This window comes from Limanda limanda, chromosome 22 (assembly GCF_963576545.1).
Source record: "Limanda limanda chromosome 22, fLimLim1.1, whole genome shotgun sequence".
Lineage (NCBI taxonomy): Eukaryota > Metazoa > Chordata > Actinopteri > Pleuronectiformes > Pleuronectidae > Limanda > Limanda limanda.
Genome location: NC_083657.1, coordinates 11,874,621 through 11,890,362, shown reverse-complemented (window position 1 = coordinate 11,890,362; position 15,742 = coordinate 11,874,621). Strand labels below are relative to the sequence as shown.

The following is a 15,742-nucleotide window of genomic DNA, read 5'->3' as shown; positions in this document are numbered from 1 at the left end:
TAACCTTAATGTTTGTAGATTTCATTTTCTAGGTAAAAACCATAGACGGTGTATAAAGATGGACAACAGTCCCAAAAAGGGAAACAAAAGCCACATGAACCAAGCAAAAAAGTCAAAGGAGCGACATGTCAAATAGATGTGTTTAATTGGTTACAAGATGCTACAAAAAGGAGGTGAAAACATCATGATTGACAACCTGAGACTGACTCACGATTGGTCGAACCTGTACATTTGTGGGATCTTGAAGGCCCGGTCACACAAACCTGAATGTTTCAGTCGGGAACCTCTTCTGTTCACTTCCACTCCGTGAGAGTGAGGGAGTGAATAAAACATTTGCTTCCTGTGCTGAGGCAAATCTTTGTTGAACTTTGACCTGCGGTATTTACTAGTTGGCCTAACTTGGTAGCTGGGGAATAAACATCATGGTGGGTTATTCCAAGTGTTTAGAGTTGTGAGGGGATAATACAGTGAAGTTCATGAATAACCATGTTTGTACAGTATCGGATAAAGTATTAGAAAGAACTGTAAAAAGCTACAATGACTTCATCTCCGGAAATAGAGTTTAATTTAACGTGTCACCTTGACAAATCAATATTGGTAAAATCTCAGCCTTTAAAAAAAACGTTGGTGTCCATAATCCTCAGCCTATCGGCCCTGCGCGCCCGCAAAGCCCGTCCCGAAAATGGAATCCAACATCATATTTACCCCGAGCCATTCCTCTAATGCCTCGCTAATGCCTTAAATAGTTTCACCGCGGAGCTCCTTGATTTTAATCCTCACCTTTTTCCTGCTTTACTTTTATTCAAGCCTGACACCCCTGCTTTCGCCATTATCATGTTGCGGTGTGAGGGAAGGACAGGAAAGTTAGGGTGGGAGCAGCTTGGGTGTAGTGGGCGAAGAAAGGTGCGCGGTATGAAGGAAAGAGGATTAGGAAGGTCAAAAAGAGATTAAATGTGTGGAGGATGTGAGAGACAGAGACAGACGATGGAGCTGCAGGTCAAGGAAAAAAGGAGGCGAAACAAACAAAGCTCATTGTCCCAACAACCATCAACAGTCTGACGGTGTACTGCTTGTCCTGTATATATAACACTGGAAAATCCAGCCTTCTATTTTAATAAGAAATAATCATGTTTATCAAAGAGTCTTAAAATGAACTGTAAAAAGGCAAAAGGTATAAATAGGACCGAAGAGAAAAGACAGAGGCAGAGACAAAAGGTCTAAACTCTATCTCACATTGCCCTTGAGGGACTTTGTGTGTGTGACATCACTCCTTCCGAAGTAAACACGCGCACACACAGTCTCCGTCGCCACGGTGCCTTGCTCGCCACGGCAACCGGCCCTGGGCGAAGGGGGCAACCGCAAAACACACACATGCACACACACATGCACACACACACACACACTTTCGCAGAAAAGTGGGAAATGATTGCAGATCATAGGGGAGACAAGAGGTGATGTAGAGGGAGACAAACACACACACACACACGCACACACCCGCACACACACACACACACACGCACACACACGCACACACACACACACACACACATGCTTGTGGCACACACACACACACACACATATCTTGTTGGAAAACTTGTCTCTCCGATCTTTAGCAGTGTGTAATCCTGAGGGATAACTGCTAAGATCCCCTTTGTCTATTTGACAGCTTTAGGGAATGTGTGTGTGTGTGTGTGTGTGTGTGAGTGTGTGTGTGTGTGTGTGTGTGTGTGTTTGCACTGGTATGCATGTTCTAACCTCACCTCCTCTGTCCTTACAGCTGGCCTACTGTGTGGTGCAGTTTATGGAGAAAGATGCTACAGTCACTGAATATGTAAGGCTGCACAACAACACACTTGCTAATCAAATTCATATGATAAATCTGGTTTGTTTGTGTCTGGTTTGTTACTTTATTTTTGTTATGTCTTTTGGACAAAAGTCAGATGATGTCATAGAAGTTCCACAAACCGCTGCACTAAAGGATCTTTTTTATACAAACAGTGGGTCAAAGATGTCACTCATAGGGATAATCTCTTTGTTTTGGGCCAACAACTTCACTGTTTCCATTAGAGTACTTGGTAATTCACTGTATACTGTCTGACCAGCAGGAAACCGACACAGTTAGAAACTACCTACCTCTGAGGGATGAATCAGAATCAGAATCAGAATTCTTTTAATTGCCAAGTATATTTGCACATACAGGAAATATCCCCTGAATCAACCACAGCTCATTATAACCCTTTAAATAGTTCACATATGTATAGATCCCTCTGCACGGTAGAGGGTGAATTAGAGTATAACCTACTTCCTAGTACATCAACATCAGTACAGTAAGAGTGAGAGTCAGTACAAAGTTCACAACATGTCTCTTAATACACTAGCCAGAGTATGAATAATGGAGATGCTGCAAACAGATGCCAGCCAGCTGCCCTGCTTGGCCTAAGGCTGCGGCCTTTATTTAAACACTTTTTTTTAATCTCTGCAGATCATCAGAGGGCTGCTCAAGTACTGGCCCAAAACCTGCACGCAGAAAGAGGTGAGGCAGCTGATGAAATAAATCGCTTGGGACATCTTAACAGTTTTATCTTGTTTATTGCACTGTATTAATTGTGTGTTGGTGCGTGGTGTGTGTTTAGGTGATGTTCCTGGGGGAGATCGAGGAGATCCTGGATGTGATCGAGCCGTCTCAGTTCATCAGGGTCCAGGAGCCGCTCTTTAAGCAGATCGCAGCTTGTATCTCCAGCCCTCACTTCCAGGTTAACACTACACACACCCCTGTCTGCATTCAAACCATGCATGAATATATCTGTCAGTGTTCTCTAAAAATATGTGTCATGATACAGGGAAAATATCACAAAGAAAGTGACACAAATCAACTTTTAAACTTGTGTTAATCATTAACTTTTTAGGATTAATAACCTTGATAACAGTAAAATAATCCTTCCATGTTGTGTTATGTTATATCATGTTAAGTTATGTTATATTATATTATTTTATCATGTTATATTATATTCTATCATACATAATATTATATCCAGAATTGTTTTTATTGCCAAGCAGGTTTGCACACACACAAGAAATTTGCTGTGGTGTATTTGTGCAAGTATACATATAAAGAATATATTAGGATAGGAATAAATATAAAAGCTTAATATACGCACCAGGGGAGAATTTGTGCAATGAGTAAACACTAGAGACTTGATTTAGCAAAGTACAGTTAGTCCGTTATTTGCCATGGGAAGTTAAAGTTTCACAGGAAAGGACGTCAGTGCAGTCCAGTGATAGTATATTATATTATATCATGTGATATTACATTAGATTTACTTAAATTACTATCATATTAGATAGAAATGTTGAAAAAAGTGTGTGTGTGTGTGTGTGTAGGTAGCGGAGAGAGCCCTCTACTTCTGGAACAACGAATACATCCTCAGTCTGATAGAGGAGAACTGTCAAGTCATCCTGCCGCTGGTGTTCGCCACCCTCTACAGAGTCTCCAAGGAGCACTGGAACCAGTCAGTGACACACGAGGACACGAACGCACACATTAACAAAACTCATGACTCCATTCACAGCTTTTGTCTTTTTGCTTCTGGTCGGTCTGGGTGTAACCTTGAGCTGTATCACTACTGGGATGGAAAGTAACAAGATAATGAAGCCCTCCCTGTTGATCATCTGTCCAATCAGAAGGAGAAATGGGTTTTATTATAAGCTCTGTTCAGGGTAAAAGTAACAGGCACCTTAACACACCTCTGAAAGCAGCTGAGGACTTTTGTGATTGAAAACAGAGATCTGCAGATATTTATTCTTGTTGCCTATATAAACAAGTATTTTGATCCTGTATTTAAATTAAATAAACAATACTGCAATGGAAAAAAACATTACATAAAGTGTACCAGCAAAATGCACGAGAGTATCAGTTGTTCTCATTTTGGCCCCACTCCTCCACAATATTTCATAGAAATCTGTTCAGTAGTTCTTATGTTATCCTGCTGAAAGTTAAAACATGAGCTGCTTGGTGGAGGTAATAAATATCACATTAGTGTATTATGTTATTTTACATTGACATGTTAGCAGCCTTGTAATGTTCCAATCTAATATTCCATATACGGCTGAGTTGTCAGATCAACATCAATGCATTATATTTTATTTGCAGATCATGTTTTTTGGGTGAACATGTTTAATCTACTGGAGTAATCTATAACATTAAAAGGATGTGGAGTCGGAGATATTTTTACTTTTTAATTATAAAATAGAAATACTTAAGCAAAATACAGGTACTTCAAATTCAAACTTAATCAAGTGTACTTAGTTACTTTTCACCAGTACTCATATGAAGATTATTTACTATTTACCTTCACAGCTGCATCAGATTCCTCTTAAGCCTCCTATTAACTAACACTACACTACACAAGAACAATCCAGGGGTCTAGACTACACATACTATAACCAATGGGTCGGTATCTCACCTAACCCACAATCCCATGGGACAGCCGACCAATCAGATTGATGATGTTGTGTCTGTCCCTCCAGGACCATCGTGTCTCTGATCTACAACGTGCTGAAGACCTTCATGGAGATGAACAGCAAGCTGTTCGATGACCTCACTGCCTCCTACAAAGTGGAGAAACAGAAGTGAGCATGACTCACTCGCTTTGTGTGCACGAGTGTGTGCTTGTGTGTGTTTGACAACAAGAGGCAGAGGCTGGAGGCTCTTCAGTCATATGTTCGACGGTGTTTGTTTCATTATCCCTCACATTATATTTCATATTGTAACCATGTATCACTTAGGTCATCTTTTGAACACGCACCACATCATGATTCCACTTGTTCAAACTCGAGACATTTGATACTACTGGGGAATAATGAAGGAGTAGTTCAACATTTAATAAAAATCATATGCGATTTCTTTCTAAGAGTGAAATGAGAAGATCTTTTATCTGCTCAGTACGTTGTCCATCATACACCCACGTCCTGGCAGGGGGATCTGTCAATTGAAATCTATTACATATCCCACGCACCCGTAAAGACCTGTGGTGACAGTGTTTTTGAGGCAATAGCACTGAAGTGGTGAGTAAGCAATGACTGTTGCTGACAATAAAAACATTTCCGAGCTCGAGGCAGAAGCATCTCCGGAAAGAGGCTGATGTAATGTTGTCACGCTGCACTGGCTGTGTGATGTTCAGGGGTAGAGGAAGTGTTTCGGTTAGTTAAAATCGTCCTAATCCAGAAAAAAGGCATCTGTGAGAGTTACACCACTGCTCTACACATGCAATGGAACCAAACCTTGCAAAACACACGTCACTGTGCCCTGCTGATGTTCACCAGGAAGAATTTCATCATTTAAAATGCAACAAATTGTCATTGGAGAGGCGGTGGACTTGTGGCAGAAACTTGGACTATGGGCAGAAAAGGTCTCTGGTTCGTCTCTGGTTCGACTCCACGGAGAAACAACAAAAAGACGAACCTGGATTGATCTGTCCAAAAATCCAAGAGGATTCTCCCTACCCTGTCTAGTGCCCCTGAGCAAGGCACCTTACTCGCCCAACATCTGCTCCCCGGATGCCATACATGGCTGCTCACTGCTCTGTGTGTCCTGCACCAGATGGGTTAAAAGCAGAGGTTCAATTTCCCTCCTTGCATGAGTGTGCCTGTGCATGTCTGTGTATGTGTTTGGGACAAATAAATGTATCTTAATCTTCATCATCCTTCGGTGCCAGTTTTAAAGAAAGCAAAAGAACTCTAAACATGTTGCCTCCCAGTCATTGGCCGCATCATTAGCTTGTTCATCAGGTTCCCTTCCGTTCTCTTCCTACCTCTTCTCTCTTCATCCCTCTCTTCTTCTCTCCTCCAGAGAGCTGAAGCGAGAGAGGGAACGCACCGAGCTCTGGCGAGACCTGGAGGAGCAACAGGAGCGCCGCATGCAGATGCTCACCGAGGCCGCCCGGAACCAGCGGAACCTCCAGGAGCGAGGCGAGAGAGGGGACCCGCCCACCCCGTCGTCCCCGCAGACGGCCCACTCCGACCAGCCCGAGCCCAAACCCAGCGGGGCCTCCACTGGAGCCGGGGACAGCGCCACCTAGGTGCCGCTCACCGGGGATTGCGTAACACAGGGGTCAGGGGGGACAGGGAGAAGATGTGAAGTTGATGGTGTTTAGTGATGGGGGACAGAGAAAGGTACCATGCAAATCCTCTCTTTTTCTATCTTGCATCATCGAGTGCACAAACTCATTGATCCAAGGTAAAAAAAAAAGGAAGACGTACCCTTTTCCGGACAGAGTTGTGTGAAACTGGTTCACTTTTTGCTGTACACACATTATGTTGCAGATCAGAAGATGAATACCGTCCAAAAGTGCAGACCGTCATTGAAAAGTAACGGCTGGTTTATTCAACTGCAGGTCGGTGCCTCAAGCGGTAAACTCTGGCCTGCTTCAAAACCTGCCTCGAAACAAGAGATGAAATTTCTCTTTTGGTGCAAAACGACTTCAACACTCGTCTAACTTGTCCCAACATTTAACCAACCGAGTCTGTACTGTGGCCTCGTATTTATCTTTTGCTCACAGATGCTTATTTCATGCGTGGATAGCACAATACATTAATACACAAAAGAAGCAATTTCACACAATGGTCCCAAAACTGTTGCCGCACAGACCAGACACACTCACATACCAGACTGATACTTGCTGTAAATATGAAAGAGCTACAGAGTGTATCCAGGTCAAACAAATCTCACACACAAATTGATTCATGCACCAAAATATCATACACACACACACACACACACACACACACACACACACACACACACACACACACACACACACACACACACACACAGTACATGTTGACTCAACTGCTGGTTCTGGCGCTAACTCCGCTCCCGTTCTGTCGGGTCCCACGAAAAGGTCCAACCGATGAAGATGATGATAATGATATAAAGTACAATAATGTTCCTTCTTCTTACTTGTTACTCTACTACTACTACTCTACTCTACTCTAAGTACTACTGATGATGATGATAATGTTTTTATATATATACATATGTCTCTGGATATTTCTGTAGTGTATTAAGGGAGAAACACTAGTGTAGCAGATACCACGAAGGGGGAAGGCCGGCTCGAAGTCTGATCTCACGTCACATGTTAAATGTACGAGGCCATAATGTGAGCACTGAAATTCAGTGGCCTTCCCCTATAACAGACCTTAAAGAGGCGACTGGATTTGTGGTGGCTGCTTTTCTTTTATTTTGAAATGTTCGATGTCGGTGGTGGTGGATGACCTGCGTAGAAAAATCCCCCCAAAATTCCAAGTTTGAAGAACAATACAATACATTTCTTTCAAAGCGATTTTCTTGCCAACGAAGGGAATCTTTGAATTCACCAAATCACATTGTGAGGCCTTGCGAAGCCAATTGTTTTAGATTATTTCCTTTTAATTCTTGCTTTCGATCAACGCGAGCCAGAAATAACGTCATCTCAGTCGGTGCAAGGCGTCGTTTTGGCTGCTAGCACATATCCAGGCTTTTTTGACCCGGCACACGCAGCGTGTCTAGTTCTAAACTGGAGACAAGAGACTGCGAAAGAGTTTATCTCTGTAGACGTCTCTATGCTCCTTCATTAACAACATTAATGGCATTCTGCAGGAAACTGTGGGAAAACCTCGGCAACTGGTTTGTCAAGGCAAAGAAGCGTGCACAAGCCTGAAGTGGTGCTCTCGAAGGAAAGAAAGCTTGTGCCATAAGTGTTCTATTTGTGTTTCCTCTTCTTCTTCTTTGCCTTTTATATGGTGCTATGGTTAAACTTTTCTCTGTAGCGACAAAACTGAATCACAGCGCCTCAAAGGGCAGACATCATGTCGACGTGACAGTTGGCGTGCGCGTTTACCAATCCGTCTAGCGTAACCGTAGTTTAACAGCGCCCCCTACTGTCGATCAAGATTTTAGTTGCATCGACGCAAACAACAGGATGAGGACCCACTCACAAAAACATCATTCCACAGCGCCTCTACTGGTCAAAAACGTTAGAGTGCTCCTTTAATTTGGGTTTTTCCGTACACAAGGGAACTTTTTTCCGAATGTCTTGGTTAAGTTGAAGTTTAGATCACTCCAGCGTACAACCAAATAGAATCCAAGCAGATCAGCACGTCTCGCGTAACACGCGGCCACCAGAGGATGAACGACGTGCACGACGCGCGTCTCAAACCAAAAGAAAACCACCACAATCCAGTTGGATCTCTGAACCCAGAACGTCTGTTCCTTTCGGCTCAGCAGACCTGACGCTGCTAGATGGCGACCATGATGATGACGATGATAACTTTTTCGGTGTGAACCAACAAAAATCTGTTTATTCTTGTCTGACTATGATGAAAGAGCGATGGGATGAGGAGAGAGGGTGAAAAAAAAACAGAAAAAAATTATTTTAGCAATATTTTCATTCTTTCAGGGTAATCTGTGTTTCTCGGGGGTTAAACAAGAAGTGGGTGTCACACTCGCACGTTTACCCCCCGCACTCGTTTTTACTCCTGTTGCGTCCTTGATATTCACATTGTCTTAAAGGTACTTTCTGTGTACATTTATTTGATGAAAAAAATGATTTTCGCTTTGTAATTATGTTGTTTATTTCTTTGTTTTTTGTATGATCTTGTTCATTTTGTGTAAAACTGATACTGATGCTATTTATTTTCTATTTGATCAGGAAATGTAACCTTATTTGAAGATGAAGGTCAGGTTGTGTATGTGTGTGTGCGCATGTGTGTGTGTGTGTGTGTGTGAGAGTGTTGGTGTGTAGCCAGTGAGTGAGTCGGCGAGCCGGAGATGTGTGTAGATAGAGCGATAGGGAACGATTTCTATCCTTGTCTCCTTCCTGAAAGACAGGGTTTGAATCCGAATGTATCGTTAAACTAATCGATTGTTTTTTAAATCGCCTGAGACGCAGAGGCGCCCGTCGGCTGCTTCATAAACCAAACGTTCAAAAACTCTTTCAGACCAGCAGTTTTTTCCAAAACGCTCACCTCACATCACGCCTGAGTCAACGAGGTTTTGAAATCCATTGAAGTGACAGCCCTCAGTTTGGCATGCAAAGTTTTATTTAGTTGTTAGTCATCGATTCAGAAGTTCTTATCATGCACGTTTTAAGTTTGGTTGACTCGTTCTGGTGATATCCGGCTGTGGTAACACCTAATCTGCCACTGCATCCTCATCCACAAGAGGGTGCTATTTCCAAACAGGGCAAACTCCATCTGCTAATGAAAACAATTTGATTGAAAGCTCTGGAGAACAGCCAGAAATTGGAGTCAGTGTTAGGATTTGTTTTACACATATGATACAGATTCCTAGGATTTAGTCTCATCATTTTTTTTAAAAGGCAGCAGTGCCTGCTCTAGTTGGGGACTGAACTTCAAAAATACACAAACAATTTGAATAAAGTTAGGAAAATAAAATAACAAGTTTTTTTGTTGTTCTGATCAACTTAACCCCCAGTTTGGGAACTATGTAGGCCTGTTTTCTCCAAGTACCACAATGATGTATGCTGATGGATTAGGTGTAACCACAGCCTCATACCAGTGAACACCTCCAAACCCACATCTGTAGACACCGTAAACCAAACCTTTCCATTTAGTTGGATTTCAATAATTGTTTTGATTCAGGCAACAACATAAAAAAACTAAAAAAAAACTAAAAAAAACACAACCGAAAAGAGACAAAACGTGACCTCACTGTCATAAAACTGAGCTTGTTTTATTTTCTTTTGGCTAAAGCTTATTCACATACCCTCTTGATTGTTATTGTCAGTCAGTCTGCTGACTCGTGGGGGGAAAAACTGAACCCCAGCTCCCACTGTTTTAGAAATCTCAGTGACATCGATATCAATAGTAGGCCTAATCCTCAGTTCGGGAATTCCGTCGTCCATTTTAGAGCCACTCCAGAACAAGAAGCAAGAGAGAAGAATATGTGCGTAGAGAGCTCTGGTCGTCCAATCGCCGTCAGACGACATTTTCTTCCTGTTTAAAAACTCTAAATCAGAGAGGAGGTGCGACTGGATTCGGCAGCCGGTAAAGATTAGAACGCAGTGGAGAGCGACAGAGGAAAGACAAGACATAAAGTTAAACACAATAGAATGGCAATAAGTCAGAGCAACAGTAACAATGGAAATGTGATGTTACCGAAAAACCTACAACCGCATTACGTAGCAATTTCACTCAATTTCTAGATTTGCACTGTCTGCCCAATGGTCTGTGTTTGTTGTGATGAAGAAAAAGCTTAGGGAAGATGCAGGAGAAGAAGAAGATGTATATTTTGGGGACCAACACAATGGTGGGTGGGTGGGGGGTTTGAATGTAGAGAGGCTTACTACTGTAGTAACATTACAGGGGATGTAGAATGGAGGGGAAAAAAAACTATGTGCTACAAATGAAACTTCACTTTGAGAAAACACTCAGAGTCTGTGCTGTTTTATTGTGTCACACTTGTTTGTCTCTGCGGCCGAGTATAACCCCGACCTCTCTTGATCAGGGGTTAGGGTTAGAGGTTTATTAATAACTTATCAATATCTGTATTACTTAATGTAGTAACATTATTTGTTGTGCCTCAGTTCAGCGACTGCATCCCTTGGAGGATGCATTTGAAGGTTGATCAACAAGGCCGTCCCGTTTTGAAGGCCACTTCAAATGCAGTGGTCATTAAACCAGCCTCCTCCATGTTAGAGGATGGGTCATGAACCCCCCAAAAATATTCAAATTACACATCGAATAAACAATGGTTTCTGTTATTTTAGGGAGTTCTTATCCTACTAATGCTTATTCAAGTGTTTTAGCCAACCATACATTACTTGCATGATTATGCTTTTTTAGGTCATAGTCAATTTGTAAATTTGGTATAATTAAATTATTTTATAGGTTTTAATTTGCCCAGTAAAATGGCCTTTTTTCTGTTTATTCATTTACAAGTCCTTTGTCAGATGAAGTGTCATGTCAAGTGCAGACCTTCCTGACATCATTGGGAGTCAACTAGTTGGATAAAGAACTACACACACCCACACACACACACACACACACACACACACACACACACACACACACACACACACACACACACACACACACGTTCATGCAGAGAGATACAGGCCGGGGTTAAGAAAACATAGACAAGCATCAGTATTTTCCAGGGAGTATCCATTATTTCTGGCTTGGGGTCTCTAATGGTATTTCATTGTAATTGCTATGATGTCAGAGTGTCCGTCCGCCCCAATGGGCTTCTAAAAACAATAACAAGGACAGATTGGTTCCATTCACTGGCTCCTTGAGCAGAGAGACACACACACAGGAGTCCAGCAGCTCAAACCTCTGCGAGATCTTCAGTCGAAAAAGGTGAGAGGTGTCTTTTTTTATTCAACATCCATTCAGATACAACAACTAATAACTTAAATGAGCAACTTAACATTCATTTGAACAGACTTTGAAGTGACTTGGTTGTAAATATTATTGTGAATAGACTATTTTACTTAGAATGAGTGCAGTTTCGTAGCCTATGGTCCCAGTGAGCGCTGTGGTGAGAGTCGTGCCAGGGCTGATGTAAGGATTCCACATCATTCTGTCATCAGGAAGCATTTTAACGTGAGTGAGACGTTCAGCGTGCAGTTTGAGTGGTCTGTGCAGAATAATGAAGCCGACGTCTCCGGCTCAAACACAATGAGAAAAACTGCTGCTTCTCAACAAAGCGACCTGAAGTAACTCCTGTGTCAGATTTAACCGGGGTTTTCGTTCAATCTTTCTTTCTTTCTTTTGGAGGTATAACTTTTGACTGTTCAATTTGCCAATTAATACATTTGACAGTGTACTAATCGGTGGGGCTGTTGGCTGCAGTGGCCAAAACAGTCACTAGAGGGAGGTGTGTGTTGTGCTAAATTACACACTGTATAATAATCCTCTTCTACAGATAGATTATCAATATGTAAACATTTATCTATTTTTAGAGATCAGCCTGAATAAGTGTGTTCGTTTATGTCATTGATTCACAGCAACAGTGTTATTTCAGGCCTAATGGCTTTAATTCTCTTTACTTAATATTGATTTCGTTACTAACAATGTTAAGATATTTACACATGCAGTTGATGAATACAAGACTATAATATATATATAACTGATCATTTTCCTCCATCAAAGTTACTTAACCCTCTCTCTCTATTTCTCTCCCCCATCCTCCATACCCAGCATGCATCTCCACCCTCTGCCCCTCTCCCTCCTCATTCTCCTGGTTGCAGAGGCAACCGTGATGTGCGTTGCCGTGACGACAGCGCTCCACGGCTTCCGAGGCTGCGCCGTGCGAGAGTTCTCCTTCGTGGCCCAGAAGCCCGGCTGCAAGGGACTCCGCATCACCACGGAGGCCTGCTGGGGGCGCTGCCACACCTGGGAGGTAACAAAACAGACACAACATGGAAACACACACACAAACACACACACACACACACAGACATGAACTCACACAGTATAGAGGCAGAGCATCTGTGCCACTTTTTTCCGTTGCTATTTCTGAAAGCTTCCATTATACTGGAAGGATGAGAAATCAGATGAATGATTAATGACCCAGGACTCGACCCAAACCATAAGGAGGCGGATGACCCACTCCCAGCTCCGACCCATATGCTACTGTCATAAAAGATACTCACATCCCTCCAAGTCGGGGGAGGGTGGGCCTTCTCTCACTGGACGTGTTCTCGTGTGCAGAGATTCGAATTTCACCTCAAGAGTAATTGAAAAACCAAGTTTAGTGGGTCAGGAACGCCGTCAGACTCCGTGTCTTCGGAGGAGAAAAGCTCTGAATCAGCAGCAAGTGGAGATGACTCACGGTGGGAACGTCAGTGTTAGTGTCATCAGCGCGTTTCACTTACAAAACAAAGAAACAACCTTCTCAACGGTCACTTTCTACTTCTGGGGGCTTTCCACAACGTTTAATGATCTGTCTCAGGGGAGTGCGTTCGCTCATTTAAAATAGTAATTCTCAGGGTGTAATCATCTCGAGCTTTGAAAGGCACCTCACAGTCCCCCATAGCAAGAAAAATCAAGGCCCACTTGCTCGTTTCTCCCCCGGATTTCAAGCACATCTTATAATCTTGGGAGGAGTTAGACACGAAAAAGGATGAAGACAGTAACTTCACACAAAAAAGTGGATAAATGTTCGATAAAGCAAGAGAAACTAATGACGAGTCTGACAAAGTTAGATGTTGCATCGTTTCTGTAACTAACAACATCCATTGGATGGTGACTGGTTTTGACTTTAGAATTGATTTTCAGGTTCTTTTAATGACTTATAAGACACGTAACTGTCTAAATGCTCAGTGTAAAGCAACTCTTTTAACTGGAAATCCTCGAGCAGGGACCTTTTGTCTTTTCCAGATTCTCGTCTGAAGCCTAAGGGGGACAGAGCTCTTACAATTTAAGCTCAGAGGCTCTGGAACACCCTGTCTGAACAAAACACACTTTTATCCTACCTGATTTTACCTAATTCTATTTTTTATGATTGTAATGTGTGGTCACGTTTGATTTTATTTATTTATTTAAACTCTTATGACTGCTTTTATATTTTGTTATGCTATTTTTTTGAGAAGCACTTTGTTGCTTTGTTTTGAGAAGTGATATAAAGATATTCGAATATTTAAGGGTGACTTGAACTATAGGACAGAAAACAACAGCATCATTCATCATCATGCCGGCTTTAGTTGTGTGTTTCAAGACACCCTGTAACTTTGCTGTGTTCACTGACACTACTTTTTGTTTGTAAATGTGAGAGGCGCCTCAAGTCAAAAGTTATAACCTTTAACCTGTGATCCTTCTGTGTGTGTGTGAATCCTCCAGAAACCCGTGCCGGATCCCCCCTACATCCAGCGACACCACCGCGTGTGCACGTACAGCCGTAGTCGCCACATGACGGCGCGGCTGCCGGGCTGCCCCCCCAACGTCTCCCCTCTCTACCACTATCCCATGGCCCTGCACTGCCACTGTGCCATCTGCTCCACACAGGAGACAGAGTGTGAGACCTTCTGAGGCACGTTCAGCTCACAACGTCAACGACTGTTTCACTGATATGACTTTCTAGACTTTGTGAGGGCCGATGACAGCAGGAAGTTCACATTTAATGCAAGGGAGAGTTTTTGAAAGAAGGAAACTTGAGGACTAAAGGTCTTGTGTGTATCAATACTCAACATGAGGCTGTATGTAAGAGAGGAGGAATCAAATGATGAGAATAAACATATTAAAATACAAGATCTGTGATCCTTTGTCATGATGTAACTAATTGTATATTGAAAAACACAAAGGTAAAGATACTTTTTTATTGTGCATATGTGTAAAAACACCACATTTCCTTTCATTATAGTCACATACATTTTGTGTTTCAACTATTCTACAGTATGTGTAAACAGGCCACATTACCAACCAGCCACTGTGGGCAACTACTTGAGACCCCAGACCCTCTGGTGTCCTGTATTTAGTGCGTTCATACTTTCAAGTAAATTAGACGAAAAGAGCAAATCGCTTGGGAAATTTAATTTAACTCTGAGGCTCAACTCAACACGTTAATATCAGGTTTAAGTTATACTCTCAAGGCTCGTGTTATTATAAACAGGAATATGATTTATTGACTTGCAGATGACGTGGCACAAACACCATTCACAGAAAGATGGCAGTGGTGAGGTCACTGGGAACCCACAGTTTATCACTGGCCCAGGATTCCAAAAGGTGTGTCATCTGCTATGTGTTGAAATGATACACACGGTGTTAGGCTCCATCTTTGCTCAATAGTAGCAATTGATTAACTGCATAATATTGATTGTATAATGGTATAAGGTTAGCCAGGTAAGGATGCTCGAAAAAAACAGCAGTATCACTGTGTGTGTGTGTGTGTGTGTGTGAGAGTGTGTGTGTGTGTGTGTGTGTGTGTGTGTGTGTGTGTGTGTGTGTGTGTGTGTGTGTGTGCGCCTGAGTGTGCGCCTGAGTGTGTATGTGAGTAAATCATGGACATTGGCTTCTCTCCTGATGCATTGTGGGAAACAATGTATCCACTATATAGGCTAAATATCACTTAACATCTACCCTACAAAATGGTGAATTAACCATAAAGTGGACTATATTAGTGATGAGCGAGTGATTTCAGACACAGCTTGTTTCCTGCTCCTCTGTTTGTCTGCACCTGCTGCGATGTGTCACACCTGAGCTCAATTATTCCTCCATCTTGGTCAGTTGGTTTGTTCACGTGTTGAATTTCCAAATGTTTCACTTCTGCTCACTGTTATTTTCAAGTCTGGTCTTATATATTTTTGGGGAGTTATTTGAGTTTAGATCTTTTTGTCGCCTGCCAGCTGAACCGTAAGTCTTCTTTTTACTATACCTGTTAATACAATAAGTAACTGCAATGTCCCTTAGAGTAAAGGAAACAAGTGTTTGTGTAAAAGATAAAGCAAAAGTCCACATCAGCCACGAACAGTTGCAGAATAGAAATTTATTGAAAATACGTATTCATCACAAACTATACAGTGCATTCTTTCTCTTCTTATTTCATTGGTTTTTCAAACATTCTTTGGTTTCATCAATAGATATTATTATTTACAGAAATGTCTTTCAATTCAAATTCATAAATATAAATACATGTTGTACATTCTTTAGTCTCGTGTCTGGGTTTAGTGGTTATTGCAAATGATGAAACTATGTATTTAAATGACCTTGAGTCCAAACTTTGCCGATGTCGTGAATTAACATT

The 15,742-nt window shown here is 42.0% G+C and overlaps 2 protein-coding genes across 3 annotated transcripts in view; both read left to right on the top strand.

The window, feature by feature from the left end:
- Window positions 1-6,077, top strand: part of ppp2r5b (protein phosphatase 2, regulatory subunit B', beta) — a 30,659-nt gene extending 24,582 nt beyond the window's left edge. The window contains exons 8-13 of one of the 2 annotated variants that reach the window (XM_061066078.1): window positions 1,778-1,831; window positions 2,483-2,533; window positions 2,634-2,753; window positions 3,382-3,509; window positions 4,528-4,629; window positions 5,849-6,077. In XM_061066078.1, coding sequence (XP_060922061.1) covers window positions 1,778-1,831; window positions 2,483-2,533; window positions 2,634-2,753; window positions 3,382-3,509; window positions 4,528-4,629; window positions 5,849-6,077 — 684 coding nt within the window. Of the gene's footprint in view, window positions 1-1,777; window positions 1,832-2,482; window positions 2,534-2,633; window positions 2,754-3,381; window positions 3,510-4,527; window positions 4,634-5,848 lie in introns of those variants that run through there. The other variant, XM_061066079.1, reaches the window with a different exon arrangement.
- Window positions 6,078-12,202: 6,125 nt separating this feature from the next.
- LOC132996212 (glycoprotein hormone beta-5-like) lies at window positions 12,203-14,031 on the top strand. Its single transcript, XM_061066543.1, has 2 exons — window positions 12,203-12,403; window positions 13,843-14,031. The coding sequence occupies exons 1-2, from the start codon at window positions 12,203-12,205 to the stop codon at window positions 14,029-14,031; spliced, it is 390 nt and encodes a 129-aa protein (XP_060922526.1).
- Window positions 14,032-15,742: the final 1,711 nt, after the last annotated feature.